The 22,129-nt window shown below is 41.3% G+C and overlaps 1 protein-coding gene across 1 annotated transcript in view; it reads left to right on the top strand.

Annotated features, from left to right (window-relative positions):
- The first annotated feature begins 11,002 nt into the window (after positions 1-11,002).
- LOC126163020 (sterol O-acyltransferase 2-like) overlaps positions 11,003-22,129 on the top strand; it is a 255,222-nt gene continuing 244,095 nt past the window's right edge. Inside the window, exon 1 of the mRNA XM_049919890.1 lies at positions 11,003-11,137. Coding sequence (XP_049775847.1) covers positions 11,071-11,137 — 67 coding nt within the window. The 5' untranslated portion in view covers positions 11,003-11,070. The remainder of the gene's footprint in view (positions 11,138-22,129) is intronic.

Raw genomic sequence — 22,129 nt, 5'->3', positions numbered from 1 at the left:
ATTACAGTGAACTTAGAAAAATCTGAATTTGGTCGTTCTCAGGTGAGATTTCTCGGTCACATTATTTCTACAGAAGGTATTCTTCCTGATCCAGAAAAATTAGACGCTATTCGTAATTATGCTGTTCCTACCACAAAACGTGATGTTCATAGTTTCCTTGGTGTCTGTAATTTTCTTAGACGCTTTGTTAGATTGGACAATTTGGCCACACCTCGTTTATGTGAACTATCTGGAAAGAAATCTAATTGGTGTTGGGATGAGGAAGCTCAGTCAGAATTTGAACAACTCCGTGATGCTTTAGTTGCTGTTCCACTTCTTTCACACCCGGATTTATCTAAAGATTTTTGTTTGGCGACGGACTCATCATACAAAGGCCTAGGTGCACATTTATTTCAAGAGATAGAAGAAAACGGCGTTGTAGTACAAAAGACTATTGCATTTGGAAGTCGTGTTCTTTCTAAATCAGAAAAGAATTATTTGATTACGGAACTTGAAGCTTTGGCGGTTGTTTGGGCTTTTACAAAATTTCGGACATTTTTGTTTGGCAGACATACTAAGGTTTACACCGATCATCGAGCTCTGGAATTTCTTATGTCGACCAAATTAACTCATGGCAGATTGTCACGATGGGCGTTGTACCTACAGGAATTTGATTTTAGTATTGTTTACATACAGGGTTCTTCAAATATTGTTGCTGATGCTTTATCACGTGCACCTATGGGTTTGAAACAAAGTGCTGAAGAGGACTGCAAGGAAAACAATTATTGTTTGATGTATATTCAAGGTGTTGCGTTTGAGAACTTTATTTCGTCTTCGCTCCAGGACATCGCTAAGGAGCAAAATAAGGATCCAATCTGGAAGGACATTAAGGAGAAGTGGAGGAGAAAGGAAAGCGTAGCGATTAGGCAGCATTATTTAGTTCGCAATGACATTCTTTTTAAACGAAAATCGGTTGACAACTCTGTTTGGTTAGTTTGTATTCCTGATGAGTGGGTTAATAAGCTGATTTGGTATACGCATTTCAGTTATGCACACTTTGGTCCCAGAAAATGCTTTCATAAATTACGAGAAAATGGCTACTTCAGTAATATGGAAAAACGTATTCGATTTGTTCTGGCCAAATGCAAATTATGTCAAAAGGCTAAGCCGCCAACAGTTTCTCACAGAGCACCGTTGTTTCCTATAATTCCAGCGAAATTAAAGGACATGGCTGCAGTTGATTTGTTCGGTCCAGTGGTTCGTTCTACTAATGGTTTTGCGTACATTTTCGTAGCAGTGGAGCTGACATCAAAATATGTGTGTTTTACACCTTTACGCAAAGCAACAGCTCGTTCAGTATCTAACGCTTACATCAAACATTTTCTTAAAGAAGTTGGTCATGTTGATAAGGTTATATCAGATAATGGATCACAGTTTGTTCTAAAATTTGGCTTTGTACTCTACGGCGTCGTAAGATTAAACCAATTTTCATTTCACTTTTTCACCCTCAATCTAACGCTTCAGAGAGATGGATGAAGGAAATCAATAAATTGTGTCGTCTTTATTGTCATCAGAATCACAGAACTTGGGATCAGTATCTTCATATTTTTCAAAACATTCTGAATGAACTTCCTAATGACTCAACTTCTTTACCACCTATACTGATATTAAAAAATAAAGCACCGACAAATCGCATTTCTGAAATCGTTCCTTTTCCGCCTACACGGAAACTGCGGCATTCTGAAATTGTCAACCTGGCTCTACGAAATATTACATCTGCGGCTGCTAGAAGAGAGAAATCAGCTAAGCGTCCTGGTCATTTAAAATTTTGTCAGTTGGTCAGAAAGTGTTAATTAAGTCTCATCGTTTGTCTCACAAAGGAAAAGGCTTGTGTCGCAAATTTTTTCTGCTTTATAACGGCCCATATAGAATTCGCAAAATTATTCATGATAACACTGTCGAAGTAGAAACTCTTAAATCTCGGCGCTCTAAGGGAATACATCATATATCTAACGTTAAAATTTTTGTGGAATGATATACCTTTGAAAAATTTTTGTAGAATGACATACTTGTGAGAAACTAACAGCTACATGTAAACATGCGGAGAGTACAAGGATACCGCGCCGTGTTCCGGCGGCGGCAGATACTCAAAGCAACAGTCAAGTCTGCGCGCCGCACAAGGCAGTCGTTGACCGCAAACAATCACTTCCTACGTCACGCGCCTACAGCTGATCGAGCGCTCAGTGCGAATGCACTGACAACCGTAAACAAATACACAGTCTTTCTCCGAATAAAATCAGTATAAAGCTATAATGACTTGATGAATTATGTATTAACATTCAGTATTTTTCAGGATACGGTTCTATAAAATATTTAAGAACTTCAGGTAAATTCTCTGCGTGTCCGACGTTAAGACGACTTGCTATCGAGAAAATTTCAGGAAAAATGTCATTTCGAAGAAGAAAGTAATAAACTAAAAAGGTAATTATTAATTGAGTTTATTTTTTCAGGTAACATATTTCCACTTAGGTACGTACTTTAGAAGTAATTTACTGCTCGCGATTACGTGATTCATACTTTGTGCTAATTACATGTTCTATGAAATTACTTGTGAAGCGACGTGCTTGCGTACGTTAACTGATTTTGACAATGATTATTAATGAACTGGATTGTTACTTGTGTATGTTATGCATCGCTTGGCTGCACTGCTTTTTCACTGATGTCATATTTTTTTTTATTATGTGCCTGCTGTGCTTATTTATTTAATTTATAATTGTCACCTGATTAATTGTGCTGATGTGGTTAGGTATGTAAGTTATACTTTGTGATTTATCTGCTTGCGCCTTCATGTTTATTTATTAAGATTACATATGAACATTTATTTGCTTACGGTGATATGATGCTGATGACCTGTTTATTAGGTAAGATATGTTTGCTGCTATGCGTATGGATTGGATATTTATACATTTCTGTTTGTTGTCACAACTACTCTTTAATTTGGTATATAGAAATGCTGTTGTACTGTGTATGAACATAGAGTTTAGGTTACACTATGGTATTAGTTACAGATTGTTCGCTTGGCAGAGCCTCGTTGTAAGAATTGTGCTGCATCCACTTGTTGACATTCTGCTCACTACTGGTATATTTACTCGCTATTGCTTGTTTTGCTTACGCTCAGTGCTTTATATTTTAACATAAGAAAATGAACTACAGTAATTCGACGAGCGACTTTAGTACAAGAAACGTCATAGAAGTCACATGAGCTGGAGGTTTTATGGAATCTGTATAAATTTGTGCTAATAGAAAGGAAGCTAACGACATGACATACCAACACAGTTATTACACTGCATTTTTCGTGAGCAATTGAAATAGGAAGTGACACTTGACACAAGAAATACTCCACATGTTTGCTTCTGTTTGCCATAATTCTGGAAGTGGTGTACACACTGTGAAATATTAGGATCATTCACACTCCGTAATCGTACTTAATTACTGAGAGTTATTCGAACTAAGTCTGTTAGAGGTCATGTATGCATTCTTTGTTTATAATTCATAATGAGTAGAAGATTTTGGTCAGATGGATTACACAGAGGTTGTGTGTTGACAGTGTGTCTTCGGATTGTATGGGATGATGAGGTTTGCATTAGGATTTTATCTGTACTTATTCGAGGAGACTGACTAGAGGAAAGAGTTGTTATGGAAGTGAAATGAAACTGGCAATAAGGTTTATATGTATCGACGTATTGAAGAGGTATTATTGAGGTATTGAGATTATATGAAGTTGATGGGAGTTTTGGTGTATAAGAGGTAAAATAAGTGAGGTGCATATATTTTTTTTGTGTTGGTCTATATGGAACAAGGAGGATGAAGATAGCAGACTAGAACACTAAAATGGAAGGAAGATTGTCTACACACACTTTGTTAAATCACCAAGCAGTATGTACTTTTTTTTTTGAGAGAGGAAGTTGCATATCTTGGCACACTGACAGTTGTTCAGCAACCGTACATTTTGATCTGGCTTGGCAAACATTGGTCTTGACACGATGACTATGACGTTGACTTAACTATTATTGACTGTTATACATTGCTGCCACTATTACTTGATACACATGATGAACATGAAATTTTGACAGAAGTGGATTTACACAGTTAACACTATTCAATTACACAGTAGTACTTAATGTGGATGAAAGATGAGTGAGTGTGTTTTGTGTGTTTTCCTTTCCTAATCCTACCCACCTATCTCCTAAATATTATTTTATTTGTTTGTAGTGGCTTGCACTGACACCCATAAATATTATAGGTTTACTGATGTTTATGTACTTGTAATAGTTAATATGATAATTATCTGACATCATTTGTGTGTTTGTTATGATTTGTATGTTTAGTGTAAAAGCATTTGTATGTGTATTCAAACTATTATTCATGCTTGAACTGTCTGAGTAGTGATGGTGAATATTATGAACTGTTACCTGCACTTTTCAACATGATGTGTGACACTTAGAAATGTTTAATTTCTTCTGATGAACTGTGTGATCAGTGATAGTGAATATTATGGACTGTTACTTGTACTTTTTCTACATGATTGGTGCCACTAGGACATGTTTAATTTCTGCTGATGAACAGTGTGATCAGTGATAGTAAATGTTATGGACTGTAATTGTACTTTTTCTACATGATTGGTGCCACTAGGACATGTTTAATTTCTGCTGATGAACAGTGTGATCAGTGATAGTGAATATTATGGACTGTTACTTGTACTTTTTCTACATGACTGGTGCCACTAGGACATGTTTAATTTCTGCTGATGAACTGTGTGATCAGTGATAGTGAATATTATGGACTGCTGTCTGCACCTACTCAACATTGCTGGGTGCCACTGATGGACTGCTTCTACTGAAATGATGTCACCTGATGGTGTCTGCACCTACTCGACATTGCTGGGTGCCACTGATGGACTGCTTCTACTGAAATGATGTCACCTGATGGTGTCTGCACCTACTCGACATTGCTGGGTGCCACTGATGGACTGCTTCTACTGAAATGATGTCACCTGATGGAGTCTGCACCTACTCAACATTGCTGGGTGCCACTGATGGACTGCTTCTACTGCAATGATGTAACCTGATGGTGTCTGCACCTACTCGACATTGCTGGGTGCCACTGATGGACTGCTTCTACTGAAATGATGTCACCTGTTGGAGTCTGCACCTACTCAACATTGCTGGGTGCCACTGATGAACTGCTTCTACTGAAATGATGTCACCTGTTGGGGTCTGCACCTACTCGACATTGCTGGGTGCCACTGATGGACTGCTTCAACTGAAATGATGTCACCTGTTGGAGTCTGCACCTGTCCCACAATGCTGGGTGCCACTGATGGACTGCTTCTACTGAAATGATGTCACCTGTTGGAGTCTGCACCTGTTCCACAATGCTGGGTGCCACTGATGGACTGCTTCTACTGAAATGATATCACCTGTTGGAGTCTGCACCTGTTCCACAATGCTGGGTGCCACTGATGGACTGCTTCTACTGAAATGATGTCACATGATGGTGTCTGCACCTACTCAACATTGCTGGGTGCTACTGCTGGAACTGTCAACCACTTGTTGTGAAAACATTTTATGTGAATATTTGTATAAACTGATTTTTTGTGTATTACTGTTTGTGAAAAGTTATGAGACTCTTACCTGTACATATTCGTCATTGCTGACGCTATTGATTGAACTGTTTAACCACATAATACTTGTGTAAACTATTATGTAAAGTCACATGTATGAAAGAATTTGTATTGCTTAGTGTATTTTATATATTAGGCTATTGAAAGGTCAGTGCAAAGCCAAAATTTTATCTAGTTTTATGATATTTATGTATTAATAGGTTTTATAGTTGCTGGGGACTTAATTAATTAACTGTGTTAACGAAAATTTTCTTACATTCTTTGTTGTCATTCTAAGCAGTCAGATTGCGTACTAAAACTAGTCAGGGCCAGCCGTTTACGAGACTTGCGTAATCGGACACACAGCTACAAAAAAAAATATTTTCATTAATATTTAATAAAGCCCCCATGCAACAGTATTATCTGCTCTGTACAAGATGTTGGTTACGATGTTGTTGCGGTAGTGTGCGACCTTGGAACAAAAAATCGATATGTGTGGAAAGATTTTAATGTGACAGAAACAAATTCCTGCTTTTCCAATCAGCAGTATGAAAATAAACGAATCTGGGTGTTTTCTGATGTTCCGCATTTGTTTAAATTAATGAGGAACCACTTTCTGGATGACGGACTAAAGCTTACAAGTGGGAAAATTGTTAATAAATCTATTGTAGAAAGAATGCTCGCATTAGATAGGAGTGAAATGAAGTTTTGTTCTAAACTGTCACAGCTTCATCTCAGTGTCAAGGGGAGAGAACGTCAAAGGGTTTATTTTTCAATGCAACTTTTTTCGAGTACCACAACCAAAGCCATAAAGTACCTAATGCCTGAAGAAGAGGAAGCAGCAAATTTTTTTCAGTTAGCAAACGATGCATTTGACATTCTGAATGCTCGGAGGTACAATAAGAATGTTATCATGTGGTTATGGGATACATAAGGATGTTTAAGAATGAATATTGAGAGAACTGTATACGTGTGCCGAAAAAATGCGCGTAGGCAATGCAAATCACTTGATCCCATTCCAAAAAGGCATTATGACAACTGTTCGGTCATTATTTGTACTGTTTTCAGATCTTCAGCCACTACAAATAACATATATTTTAACTGCAAGATTGAACCAGGATCAATTGGAAAAATTTTTCTCACAGGTCAGAGGAATTGGTCATTTCCATTTGAACCCTTCTCCAACAGAAGTAAAATATCGATTACGGCTGTTACTGCTGGGACACAATGCTCAAGACATTCCTCTGTCAAGTGACACATCAGTTGAGGCAGATGAGTGTGACGGATTTTTGACGTCACATCTGTTCACAGGAATTTTGCCTGACATGAGCGAAGCATTGCAAATGATAGATGGTGAAAAAGAGCTACGAGATATTAACTTTCCTGTTCAACCTGCACCAGAAGAATCTGCTGTCAAAGAGGGATGTGACTGCTCTGCAGAAGGATTCCGTTACCTGGCTGGCTACATTGCATATCGTGCAAAGAACTGTGACAAGACACTGGGAACGCCGTTTGCTGATATTTTAAGTCCTCCAAAAAATGAAAATTATGGTTGGATTGAATTTCTATCTCGCGGTGGGCTTACAGTTCCAACAGATGAGTGGCTACATAAGGTGTCTCAGTTTGATCTAATTTTTAATGAATTTAATGGATTGGATAGTATTTCCAAGGATAAAAATATAGTGAAAACAATATGCACTGCTGTCCAAATACAATATCCGGAATTTTCGTCACACGTTATAAAACTGTATGTCAGAACACGACTTTTCATTCGTATGCGGTTCCTCAATACGAAGCATAAAATGCAGAAAGCAGCAGCAGCACAGAAGCGGAAATCAAGACAGTGGCACTCTTCTTCTACTGCAAACATCTAAACAGGTAAATCAACTGTTTTAAATAATTTCCTGAGAACTTGTTGGTAGACCGCGGATTTTAGGTAAAAAAATTTTGTTCCTGAATTCCTATTTGCATAAAAATTTGTATTTACGCGTTTCATGACTATTTACACTTAATAGCGTTAATTCTATAGGACCTAAAAAAGCCTATTTCGACGTTAGTGCCTATTTTTGCCTATTTCGGCTCTAATATCCTAAAAAGTGCCTATTTCATCATATAAGACAGTGGCTCCAAGTTTTTCCACACTATACGACAGATGGAAAAAAATATTTTCTGCCCAGCGTGCAGCAAGGTGGCTAGTTGATATGCTCTCATGCTTCGTATTTGCCTGACACTTCGGTCTTTTTTTATTTTTTTATATCGCTATCCCTGTTAATCCCAAATACTCTTTATATGTGTTTTATTGTTCATATGTAAAAATAGATCACGGATCTTTAGGTTAAAACCTATTTTTTTTTCCTAAGTTCCAGTTTGCATATAAGTTAGTACTTGCGCGTTTCATGACTAACTAAACTGAACACCGTTAGTTCTATAGGACCTAAAATTGAAGCCTAATTTTCCCTATTTCGGCATCAAAATCCTAAAAAGTACCAATTTCGTTAATCTGACATAGAGTTCTTGTGTTTTCAAAGATTAGAAAAAGGAAGTAAACTTAGGGCTTTACGTTTCGTCGAAGGCGAAGTTCGTTAGAGACTGTTTACAATTCCTTTGCTTGCCTTACTACCAACAGCACTCGGCACGGTTGAATGGTTATCCATCCAAGTATGCGCCGAGCGCGACTGTGCTTAACTTCGGTGAGTGAATGGGAACCGGTCAAAGATTTGAGTTACACATTAGAATCGAACGTGGGAGTACTAAATGTTATATTTGAAAATATTTCTTTCGTAAGATTCTGGCCAGCTGTGTATTTTCGCAAAGAAACGGTTTCATTGGCCTTAAGCTGAGCACGGATTAAAAAATCACAATGTTAATCGTAGACGCCATCTATAGCTAAATTACTGCCCTTCGCGCATTTTCTCGCTGCTGTCTACAGGCAGTCCTATCAAACTACTCTGTTTCGTGACTCTGTTACGTGAATTTTCCGGTTCGAAAAATAATTTGTCAGTAGTGAGATGTTTTCATCTGAAGCACCGGTAGATTCCATTCGCTTGTTCAGAAGGGGCGGCCATCTGTCAGGTGCCATATGTCCAGCAGTGGCTGCAAGATTTTCCGCATTAGCCTGTGGGAAAATTATTTTCTACCGAGCATGCAACAAAGTTTTTGATGTTTTTCTTAGACTTCTTATTTTCCTGTCACTTAGGATTATTTTTTATCGCTATCCTTTAGTAATACGAAATACTCTTTATATGCGGTTCTAACTGCATTTCCGTTTTCTCTCGTATTAGGTTTCGAGTGTTAAGAAATCTCACTTAACTCAGCATGCAGATGGAATCGCACATAAATTTAATATTGAACGAAAGTAAAAATTGAAGCAAACTCTTTTAACCAATAAATCTGGTGAATCCTCCGAAAAAAACAAGTTCTGCAGTGATTTGTGTCATGCACTTGTGGCAGCAAACATCCCCTTTCGGAAACTAGAAAACCCTATTTTCAGAGGTTTTCTTGAGAAGTACTGCCATCAGTCTATTCCTGCAGAGTCAGCTTTACGTAAGAATTATGTGGATTCAGCTTACAATGCTGCATTGCACACAGTCCGAGAAGATGTTGGAGAATCTTGCATATCGAGTTCTGTGGATGAAACTACTGACAGTCTTGGCCGTTACATCGCAAACCTGATTATTGGCAAGCTAGATCCAGATACTACATCGAGGGCTCATTTGATTTACTTAAAACAGCTTGCAAAAACTAACTAACAAACAATAGCACAGTTTGTGAACAATGGGCTTAAGGTGCTATACCCAAACGGAGTGAATGAGAATGAGGTGCTTCTGGCCGTCACTGATGCTGCTGCATATATGATAGCACCGTTTCAACTATTAAAAGTATTCTACCCATTGATGCTGCACTTAACTTGTATAGTGCATGGGATCAACCGCATAGCAGAGCAAGTAAGGCTAAATTTTCGTAAAGTAAATAAAGTAATATCTATGGTGAAGAAAATTTTTATTAATGCACCATCAAGAATACAGGCATTCAAAGAACAGCTTCCAGATGTCCCATAGCCGCCAGAGCCTGTTGTCACCCGCTGGGGCACGTGGCTGATAGCAGCAGAATACTATAGTACGCATCTCTCAGCTGTCCAGAAGGTGGTTGAAAATATACCGGAGGATGCTGCATCCGTAATTGCAGCAATGGAGTTACTCAAAAATTCTTTTTTAAAACGGGACTTATCTTACATTAGGGCCCACTACACATTTATGGCAAGAATAATTTCACAATTAGGAGGCTCAGGGAGACCTATCTACGACAATATTTCTTTGCTTGAAGAAGTCAAAAAAATTCAAATGGCTCTGAGCACTATGGGACTCAACATCTTAGGTCATAAGTCTCCTAGAGCTTAGAACTACTTAAACCTAACTAACCTAAGGGCATCACACACACGCATGCCCGAGGCAGGATTCGAACCTGCGACCGTAGCAGTCCCGCGGTTCCGGACTGCAGCGCCTGAACCGCTAGACCACCGCGGCCGGCTTGAAGAAGTCAAAATGAAAATTAATGAAGCGCCAGGTGAAGTAGGGGGAAAAGTACGGGCAAAAATGCAAACGGTTTTGCAGAAGAACAATGGCCTGAAGGAGTTGTGTGCAGCTGCCGACATACTTAGTGGAAAATCCAGCACTCCTGACTGCAGCATTCCTGTCCAACATGTGCCGAAAATGAAGCACGCCCCTGTCACATCTGTTGATGTAGAACGTTCTTTATCAGCGAATAAATTGATTCTGACTGACAAGCGCCACAGTTTTTCACTAGAAAACCTAGAAAAGATTTTGGTTATTTATTGTGAAGCCAACTATGGTCAGAACATGTGAAACTACGAGTGTATTATTTAAACCAGTGCCACATCTCATTTTTACGGAGATCTTTATCTTGCAGGAACTCAAAACTATTTGGAGTTATGTTCAACATTAATGTTGTAGATTGCTGTGCTCTGTAACTGTGTAAATATTCATTCCCCTTGTTTTAATGACTAATAAGATGTTCATACCGTCAACACTGTGTATTTTAATTTATTTTTATTTTCTCTGCATCATTTTTATTAGAGCCTATTTTACGTCTTATATAGCCTAAATGAACTACTGAAGGAGCCTATTTTAGGTGCCTAAAACACACTTTTTACGACCTAAAAATCCGTGGTCTACTTATTGGTGTTATAAGTAGTTGCTTGTCCTTTAGTAATAGTCGCTTGCTGCGCTAGCCGCTGCCTCGCTTTTCTCCTACAGTGACGTCACTGAGCCAGCCAATCACAGCCGATTTAGCCTCGAGCCCAACCTATTTTTTAAATAACCTTGGACAGGGCCAGGGACGCTGCGGTTGCATACTACGCGCAGCACACCTCGCGCGTAGTGGCAGATGATCGGTGCGGCTGGTAGCTCGCCATGGAAGCCGAAGCGTCGCAGACCAGTGTGAGGGAAGTGGCGGGCGATCGCGTGTCCACACTTTCAGGTGAGACTTAACGCCGAACAAAATAATAATTTTTTTTCATAATGTGGGGCCACAGTCATCATATATTTCTTTAAAGTCAGTACCGCCATTAGACTATTGTTTATTTGCAGTGTTACACTTACTCTTACACGATCATGATTTCGGATTCAGAGTGCAATTATCAAGTGTTTTAAGCGTTATACAGTGCCTAAGATGGCATACTCTCGTATTTAAAATACACTATTAGACACATTGTCTAAGGGTCGATATTTCTGGTAAAGCCTACTGCTTTGTTTTATCACTGAGTATCTCTTACCAGAAATATCGACCCTTAGACAATGTGTCTAACAGTGTATTTTAAATACGAGAGTATCCCATCTTAGGCACTGTGTAACACTTTGAAACGTCCCCATTGGAAAAATTATTAATGACTGTGCTGATAAAACCTCTTACTTTATTTGATTTTCAAACAGCCCAGCAAAACTGAACGTACTCAGACATTTCTCTCTTTACGTACTCTGAACAACAGTAAACTGACACACAATATTTTCAGCGCCACGCAATCTGACTTTCAATAATCCCCACAAAAGAATGGCCCAGACTAACAATAATCTATACCTTTCATGAATCACTCACCTCACAAAAATCTTCGATACTCGAACTACTGCAATACAGCGAGCGCCAATACTGCCAGCTAAATAAAAGATTGTAACTACTGAAGGCACTAACTACTCATAGGCATAGTTAGCAAATGAAAGATTTTGATAGAGAACAAACAATGTATTTACCTTAATAGTGTTTTTTTTTCTTTATTGTTATTTTCAAACCCGTACAAACAGGTAGGCTGTCAGCAGCATGTTACGTCGCTCTTCAGCCATAGAATAGATAAATAAACAACAGAAAGAATACACATAAGTGACATAACGGTGGGTAATAAAACAGTAGACACATAAAGACAAACACGGAGCCGTCCACACTCGGCAATAATCCACACTACAAACTGTTGACACGACGCACGAACACTGAAGATGGCGATGGCACAGGTCAACGTTTAATAGTGTTTAAAAGTAATAATATATATATCAGTTCATGACATCCAGTCTTACAAATTTCCTTTTTCTGACGGACACGCGTCCAAATCGTCCGCTCTCAAAATTCTGCCATCTCTCTCCCCACATCCACCACTGTTGGCGGCTCACCTCCAACTGTCCAACATGGCGATGACAAATTGTTAACAATTCGACGGACTGGGTTTCCTTTCTTATGTATCTTAGCCTGCGATCTCAGTTGGGGAGATAACAGTTCATCATTTTTAGCGATTTCTTTTCGTAATCATTAAACAGAAATTGGGAGCTGTCTATTTTTTTCCGTAAATCTATTTGGAACTTCTGTGTTGGGTCTTTGTGAACTTCTATTATCTCATTTTCAGAGAAGAATTCCTCTGTTTTCTTAATATAGTCCTTTTCATATATAAGGACCGCTGTATTACCCTTGTCTGCGCGAATGACCATTGCCTTCTCTTTTTTTAACTTTGTATTAAGGTCTCTTAAGATACGACTGTCATGATTGACGGCATTAGAAGAGTTACACTGACTGGATAAAGCTTTATTAACTTTAACGGCTGTGTCCACAACTTCTAGTTTCGTCATCTTAGCTGCTTCACACGCCATTTTAGTTTCGGCTATGACTCTTGTAATGGTTCGATTATTAGGGTTAGGAGTGATACTACTTGTAAACCTTTATTCAGCAGAGTATTTTCATTCTTATTCAATTCGATATTTGTCAAGTTAGCTACTCTATCATAAAAGCGATGTTGTCCAACGTCATCCTTAGTTTTTACAACATTAGTCTTCTGACGCTTTAGCAATATGCCTAACTTCTTGTTATGCCTCTTTTCTATTCTTTCAACATTAATCCTTACGCTGTTAGAAATTTCTTGCCAAACGAACTGAAACTGAGTACCAGACAGTTCGTTACTTAGTTGCAAATGTAAATCGAAAGCTCCTTTACTTAGCAAGTCTTTATTTTTACACGATTCACGTAATTGGGCCCTAATCCAGTTCCTCTCACTTTTGGATTTGATTATCAAGGCGAGGGCTGACCTTTGTTTAATGTTCACTTTCGCATAATTCGGTGTGACACGAGCTGCAAGACACTGCTTATTGAATCTAATATTCATTACCTCAGTACTGATTTTCTGCTTCAGTTTACAGAGCCTTTTGACTCTGTCGTAAGCCAGGCATGGCACTAGTTTAACCAACTGCGACCTAGTGGCGTATACAAACAGTGATCCAATACTGTCAAATGGTTTTTATTCTAGTCTTTGATCACAATATCATTTCTTTAGACGATGACCGGTTTCAGTCCGTAATTACCATCCTCAGAGCTACAATATACAAATATATACACCTAGTGAGCAGTGTGTCTTTCAACATAATACAGCAACACGTATCACAATATACTATCATACAACCAGGGAATTTACAGACAAAATACGGTACAACGTACCTTTTTTACACCATGTCCTAAAGTGATAAGGCCATAATGGCATTGTCAAAACATATAAATATAATCAGCACAGCATCGTTACATAAGTCTAAAACAAGGTGTAGAATAGGCCACATCGTCCACACAGTCATTATTGCAACTGGCTACTGAAGTACAGTAGCTACCAGAAATCTGTTTGCCTACATCCTTCCTAGATGTCGCTACTGTGGGCTTAAATGTAGCCATTATTTACGCAAAAACATAATCTGATAAAAACGCATTAGGTAAAATACATGTAGCAGACTTTTAAAATTGATAACTATCATAGAAACCAATTGTGAGACATTAAAAGACGAATACAGTTACCCATATAAAGTTATTAAAAGTAAATATATGAAGAGAAGATTAGTTGTGCAGAATCAACTATCATTATAGGTCCCTGCCTTACATCTCGCTGTTGCAAACAGACGTTACACCATGACACAGACACAAATTCGAATATAGCGAAAAGCGAAAAAAAAGTAAAGGTTTGAACACTGCTCGCTCGCTTGACAGTCCATCACCGTGATTACTATTTTTTTATGATCTCATTTTGTTCGTCATTTTTCGTTGCATTTGTTGAGAGCGGACGTTCAATGACACCCGTTCATGTTCATTGCTGATCCACTTACTCGGTTTTCTTTCTTTTTATTACAGAGGGCAATTAACCCTCTGACCGAACGTGCTGAGTTACCGTGCCGTTCAGTACACTTTCTCCCCGTTTTCATGCTCGATCTGCGTTCAGTTTTTGACGAGCTGCCCACAGGACCCTCTTACCAGTGAATCTGACAGGGGTGCGAAGGGGAGTTTCCCCTGCTAGCAAATAGATAAGTTCAGTGAGCTTTGATCGTCCCTCCATTTCCAATTTTGGAGCAGGTGTATCAGTAAGTTAGTACCTTTTTGGCTCTCTTCATTAATTAACGTCTACGACCATTAAGTTGTGAACAGATACAGTCTTCCGCCAATCTCGTGTGGTACGAATGATATATGCTGTCTACATTATCTTACAAGGATTCGAAAAAAATACGAAAACACAGCGATAAATGTATACTTGAACATTCTGCCGTTAGGAACTTGGTTATTCTGGATAAGAAATAGTAGTAAATAGTAATAGTGATGCTGTAACTGTTGGTCGGTAATATTTACTGACAAAATGCAACCTAACGCTAGATTGCGTACTTACGGCTATCCTATGTGGCCGTTTTTTAGTACGACTTAAAAAGAGAGAGAAATTATTAATTGATCACCGATGCGTCGGTTCTCGATTGTGTTCAGGAGACGTACGGATTGTTTACGCGAAGGGGTTTTCTTAATTGACTTTCTGACCCTGATTGCCTTCAAGCAATCAGAATCTTTGATGAAAATACCTAAGGGACCTATTTGAATATAAAAATGGAAATGAAAGCAAATTAGTAGAATTTCGTAAGAGAAAGATTAACATATCGGAAGTTGAACAAATTAGTAGTCTCCCAAATACAATCGAGACACCGCGATGAAGAGCGAACCTGTAACAAAGCTCGTATACAATTTTAACATCATTTTTGGTTAGTGAAAGAAAAGAATAAGAAGAAATTTACTGCATCATAAAATATTAATATATTTTGAACAAATTGGCCTTAAACTTATAGACATTGACAAATACACAATAAATGCATGACTTACATCTGATATTTCTTTTGTACATGGCGCAGTCCAATAATCGCTGTATTGTCAGTCCGTTCCTTCTTAAAATTAAATGTCCTCGCGTGTGCGTAAGTACATTGTACCCACACCCGAGTTACCGAAATGTTTGTTCATCGTTTCACACAGTTTTTACACAAAATAAAAATACAACTTGTAGCAGTGCTATGTAGTACGTCTTAACATGTCGGCGACCAAAAGTACTAGGGATAATGAAGTCTCTAGAATATTTCTTAACAAAAGATAGATTGTTCTTTCTTCTGTTTCGCAGCTTCTTGCTATCAAGCGCTGCGGCAATGATTTTAAATATCTGCGCTCAGCGGGCCATAGTGTTTATTCAGAGTATTTAAACGCTAGACGCGTGTCTTGGTACAGGCCCACACAAAAAAAAAATATTTCGACTCTTTACTCTCGCGCTGTGATGCTTAGCATTTTTACGAACTACAGCTCGCTGGCTGTCCTTTTCTTTTATGGCAAATATCTCACATGCAAAGTAGCTGAAATCCAATAATATTACAACATAAATGCAGATGCTAGCAGAGGCTACAGGGTGCGCTTCTGTATTTTACCACGAACGGCACCTGTACAACGCCCCAATTCTTTACCAAGTGTCAGTCGTGGTTACTACAATGTCCCGTGTAGTTGTCAGTGCACTATGTGGGAACTAAGTGAATTCAAACGTAGGCAAATTGTTGGTGCTCATATGGTGTCTGCTTCCGTTTGGTGTTCCAAGAGGCACCGTATAGAAGAAAACACTCCATACAGAGAATGCGGAAAAAACATAATCCGCTAAGTTACAACGGCGACGACGGTGTGTGTTGACTGATCATCACAGACCGTCATCGAAGAGGCCTGTGACGAACATTAGTAGAACGAAAACAGCAGAAAGTCACTGCAGAACTGTTGTGTTTCGCGTTCGCGAACCGTGGCAGCGACAAAACACGAGAGTAGCTCCATAAACAAACACTTGCTGTGCGAGCTGGAATAATTCCAGAACCACTTGCCAGTGATGCAATGCTCGTAACAGGAAGACGTGTGACATAATCATAACATGTGGACTACGGAACACAGGAAAAAATCATGTTGTCGGATGAGCGTCGTTGCACACTCTTTCCCGCTTTTGCTCGTGTTTACGTCCCAGGAGTGATGTGGGCGACATACCGCGGTGTTCTCATGTGCCACATGGACACTCTGCAATGTCGCATTACTGCCGAGGGTTGGAAATCGGAAATTTGTGGTAAGGACTATAGGACCAACTGCTGAGGTCATCGGTCCCTAGGCTTACTCACTACTTAATCTAACTTAAACTAACTTATGCCAAGGACAACACACACACCCATGCCCGAGGGAGGACTCGAACCTTCGACGGGGGCAGCGGCACGAACCGCGACATGACGCCTTAGACCGCACCACTACTCCACGCGGCACTGCCGACGATTATGTTACCCTTTTAGCTGATTATGTCCATCCCATTGCGCAATGTTTGCAGTTAGTAAAAGCAAGTCTTCTGGTCCAGACTGTATACCAGTTACGTTCCTTTCGGAGTATGCCAATGCATTAGTTCCCTACTTGACAATCATATTCATGCGACGAAAGATCCGTACCCAAAGACTGGAAAGTTGCACAGGTCACACCGATATTCAAGAAAGGTAGTACGAGTAATCCACTAAATTTCAGGCCCACATCGTTAGCGTCGATATACAGCAGGATTTTAGAACATACACTCCTGGAAATTGAAATGAGAACACCGTGAATTCATTGTCCCAGGAAGGGGAAACTTTATTGACACATTCCTGGGGTCAGATACATCACATGATCACACTGACAGAACCACAGGCACGTAGACACAGGCAACAGAGCATGCACAATGTCGGCACTAGTACAGTGTATATCCACCTTTCGCAGCAATGCAGGCTGCTATTCTCCCATGGAGACGATCGTAGAGATGCTGGATGTAGTCCTGTGGAACGGCTTGCCATGCCATTTCCACCTGGTGCCTCAGTTGGACCAGCGTTCGTGCTGGACGTGCAGACCGCGTGAGACGACGCTTCATCCAGTCCCAAACATGCTCAATGGGGGACAGATCCGGAGATCTTGCTGGCCAGGGTAGTTGACTTACACCTTCTAGACCGCGTTGGGTGGCACGGGATACATGCGGACGTGCATTGTCCTGTTGGAACAGCAAGTTCCCTTGCCGGTCTAGGAATGGTAGAACGATGGGTTCGATGACGGTTTGGATGTACCGTGCACTATTCAGTGTCCCCTCGATGATCACCAGTGGTGTACGGCCAGTGTAGGAGATCGCTCCCCACACCATGATGCCGGGTGTTGGCCGTGTGTGCCTCGGTCGTATGCAGTCCTGATTGTGGCGCTCACCTGCACGGCGCCAAACACGCATACGACCATCATTGGCACCAAGGCAGAAGCGACTCTCATCGCTGAAGACGATACGTCTCCATTCGTCCCTCCATTCACGCCTGTCGCGACACCACTGGAGGCGGGCTGCACGATGTTGGGGCGTGAGCGGAAGACGGCCTAACGCTGTGCGGGACCGTAGCCCAGCTTCATGGAGACGGTTGCGAATGGTCCTCGCCGATACCCCAGGAGCAACAGTGTCCCTAATTTGCTGGGAAGTGGCGGTGCGGTCCCCTACGGCACTGCGTAGGATCCTACGGTCTTGGCGTGCATTCGTGCGTCGCTGCGGTCCGGTCCCAGGTCGACGGGCACGTGCACCTTCCGCCGACCACTGGCGACAACATCGATGTACTGTGGAGACCTCACGCCCCACGTGTTGAGCAATTCGGCGGTACGTCCACCCGGCCTCCCGCATGTCCACTATACGCCCTCGCTCAAAGTCCGTCAACTGCACATACGGTTCACGTCCACGCTGTCGCGGCATGCTACCAGTGTTAAAGACTGCGATGGAGCTCCGTATGCCACGGCAAACTGGCTGACACTGACGGCGGCGGTGCACAAATACTGCGCAGCTAGCGCCATTCGACGGCCAACACCGCGGTTCCTGATGTGTCCGCTGTGCCGTGCGTGTGATCATTGCTTGTACAGCCCTCTCGCAGTGTCCGGAGCAAGTATGGTGGGTCTGACACACCGGTGTCAATGTGTTCTTTTTTCCATTTCCAGGAGTGTATATTGTGTTCGAACATTATGAATTACCTCGAAGGAAACGGTCTATTGACACACAGTCAACATGGGTTTAGAAAATATCGTTCCTGTGAAACACAACTAACTCTCTATTCATATGACGTGCTGAGTGCTATTGACAAGGGATTTCAGATCGATTCCGTATTTCTTGATTTCCGGAAGGCTTTTGACACTGTACCACACAAGCGGCTTGTAGTGAGATTGCTTGCTTATGGAATATCGTCTCATTTATGTGACTGGATTTGAGATTTCCTGTCAGAGAGGCCACAGTTCGTAGCAACTGACGGGAAGTCATAGAGTAAAACAGAAGTGATCTCAGGGGTTCCCCAAGGTACTGTTATAGGCCCTTTGCTGTTCCTTACCTATATAAACGATTTGGGAGACAATCTGAGCAGCCGTCTTCGGTTGTTTGCAGATGACGCTGTCGTTTATCGACTAATAGTCATCAGAAAATCAAAACAAACTGCAAAACGATTTAGATAAAATATCTGAATGCTACGAAAAGTGACAGTTGACCCTAAATAACGAAAAGTGTGAGGTCATCCACATAAGTGCTAAAAGGAACTCGTTAAACTTCGGTTACACGATAAATCAGTCTAATCTAAAGGCCGTAAATTCAACTAAATACCTAGGTATTACAATTACGAGCAACTTAAATTGGAAAGAACACATGGTAAATGTTGTGGGGAAGGCTAACCAAAGGCTGCGTTTTATTGGCAGGACACTTAGAAAACGTAACAGACCTACTAAGGAGACTGTCTACCCTGCGCTTGTCCTTCCTCTTTGAGAATAATGCTGCGCGGCGTGGGATCCTTGCCAGACAGGACTGACGGAGTACATCGAAAAAGTTCAAAAAAGGGCGGCACGTTTTGTATTATCGCGAAATATGGGAGAGAGTGTCACAGAAATGATACAGGATTTGGGCTGGTAATCATTAAAAGAAAGGCGTTTTTCCTTGCGACGGAATCTTGTCACGAAATTCCAATCACCAACTTTCTCCTCCGAATGCGAAAATATTTTTTTGACACCGATCTACATAGGGCGGAACGATCACCACGATAAAGTAAGGAAATCAGAGCTCGTACGGAAAGATACAGGTGTTCATTCTTTCCGCGCGTTGTACAAGATTGGAATAATAGATAATTTGAAAGTGGTTCAATGAACCCTCTGCCAGGCACTTAAATGTGATTTGCAGAGTATCCATGCAGATGTAGATGCGACAGACACTTCTTGTCTTTTATAGTTGTTGCCGGCCACACCGCCGTATTCTGCCTGCTTACATATCTCTGTATTTGAATACCCATGCCTGTACCAGTTACTTTGGCGCTTCAGTGTAACATTCCTCCACCTGGTTCCCCCCGCTTCCCTTAGTATGGGACTATTTTGACTTTGATGATCACCTTAGAAGTGCTTTTTAAATAGTATAAAAACTACAGCACCTTAGTGACACATTTCTTGTTCTTACAAGCAACAAATCCAGCTTCAAAAATATTGTAATGTCCGTAAATTCAATTTTAACTCTCATGAACACAACCGACCGCTATTGAAGGTGTTTTAAATCCGTTTTCGTAACTACTGAAAACAATTCGTAGGCTATGTATTGTACGATACTGCGTTCCGTCTTGTTCATTCAAAACATCGACAGATGTAGCATGTTTGTATGATTCCAGCTTCTACCTAGAAATGTCGTCTTAGTGTACATTTTCTAGATTTTCCTGAGATCGGCACTGATATTTTCATGGTAATTTCATGTTGGTGTGCAGTACTACACATTTATTGACTAAAATTACTATTCCGGAAATATTTTGTCGTTTCTTTGCCAAGTAATGTGATGTGTAATTGCGATAAAAATATCAGTGCCGAACTCAGGAAAACCTTGCAGAACTAGACTCCAGGAAAAAAGGATTTTGCGGAGACGTGGCTTAGCCACAGACTGGGGGATGTTTCCAGAATGAGATTTTCAATCTGCAGCGGAGTGGAAGGTAGGAGAAGAGATACTGGCGGAATTGAAGCTGTCAGGACGGGTTGTGAGTCGTGCTTGGGTAGTTCAGATGGTAGAGCACTTCCCCCGAAAGCAAAGGTCCCGAGTTCGAATCTCGGTCCCGTACACGGTTTTAATCTGCCAGTAAGTTAAATAACAGCGCACACTCCTCTGCAGAGTGAAAATCTCATTCTGGAAACATCTTCCAGGAAGGGGCTAAGCCATGTCTCCGCAATATCCTTTCTCCCAAAATAGCTAGTTGTGCAAGGTTCGCAGAAGAGCTTCTGTGAAGTTTGGAAGGTAGGAGACCAGGTACTGGCGGAACTGCAGCTGCGAGAACGGGTCATGAATCGTGCTTGGGTAGCTCAGATGGTAGAGCAGCTGCCTGCGAAAGGCAAAGGTCCCGAGCTCGAGTCTCGGTCCGGCACACAGTTTTAACCTGCCAGGAAATTTCATATCAGCGCACTCTCCGCTGCAGAGTGAAAATCTCATTCAGGGTTTCACGTGTTCGATGTAAAGCGGGAACGTGTGGGTATCGCCGCTTGCATGTCAGCCGTGCAGTGAGGCGACTTTACTGTCGCACCCACGCTCTTTCCTCAGGATGTAGGCTTTGGTGACGGTACGGTAACGAGAACTGGTAAATACACTTGCCGAAAGTGCATTTATTCTGACAATGAGCAAGTGAACAAGTGATAAAAATGAAATCAGATCACGCTGTCTATTAACCGGCGATAGCGAGAACTGTATTTGCATAACAGCTCCATTCGAAGACTGATCCCGGAGGGTGTACTCTCCTTGGTGACGATCGCGTGAGCGCGGGAGAGCAGTGGACGCGTCTGCAGAACGAAACGAACCTTTTTCTCGCGACCGCGGGGCGTCGTGTATTTCGCAGACGCGACGAAGTGAAAGCGGAAACGAACGGGAAGCGCCAAACAAACTTCCGCACGCGTCTGTGAGGAGCTAGCGTTAACCTCGACCCACGTGATCCGTGGACTGAAATTATAGACTCTCAAAGCACGCGTCTGTAAGGCAGCTCATACTATGTGATCAAAAGTATCGGGATACCTGGCTGAAAATGACTTAAAAGTTCGTGGCGCCCTCCATCGGTAACGCTGGAATTCAACATCGTGTTGGCCCACCCTTAGCCTTCATGACAGCTTCCACTCTCGCAGGCATACGTTCAGTCAGGTGCTGGGACGTTTCTTGGGGAGTGGCAGCCCATTCATCACGGAGTGCTGCACTGAGGAGAGGTATCGATGTCGGTCGGTGAGGCCTGGCAAGAAGTCGACGTTCCAAAACATCCCAAAGGTGTTCTATAGTATCAGGTCAGGACTCTGTGTAGGCCAGTTCATTACAGGGGTTATTGTCATTTAACTACTTCACCACAGGCCGTGCATTATGAACATGTGCTCGGTCGTGTTGAAAAATGCAATCACCATCCCCGAATTGCTCTTCAACAGTGGGAAGCAAGAAGGTGCTTAAAACATCAATGTAGGCCTGTGCTGTGATAGTGCCACTCAAAACAACAGGGAATGCAAGCCCCCTCCAGGAAAAACACGACCACACCATTACACCACCACCTCCGAATTTTACTATTGGCACCACACACGCTGGCAGGTGACGTTCACCGGGCATTCGCCATACCCACACCCTGCCATCGGATCCCC

The sequence above is a fragment of the Schistocerca cancellata genome, chromosome 2 (genome assembly GCF_023864275.1).
Source record: "Schistocerca cancellata isolate TAMUIC-IGC-003103 chromosome 2, iqSchCanc2.1, whole genome shotgun sequence".
NCBI classification, from domain to species: domain Eukaryota; kingdom Metazoa; phylum Arthropoda; class Insecta; order Orthoptera; family Acrididae; genus Schistocerca; species Schistocerca cancellata.
Note: the sequence above shows the minus strand (reverse complement) of the source record. Positions and strands in the feature narration are given on the sequence as shown.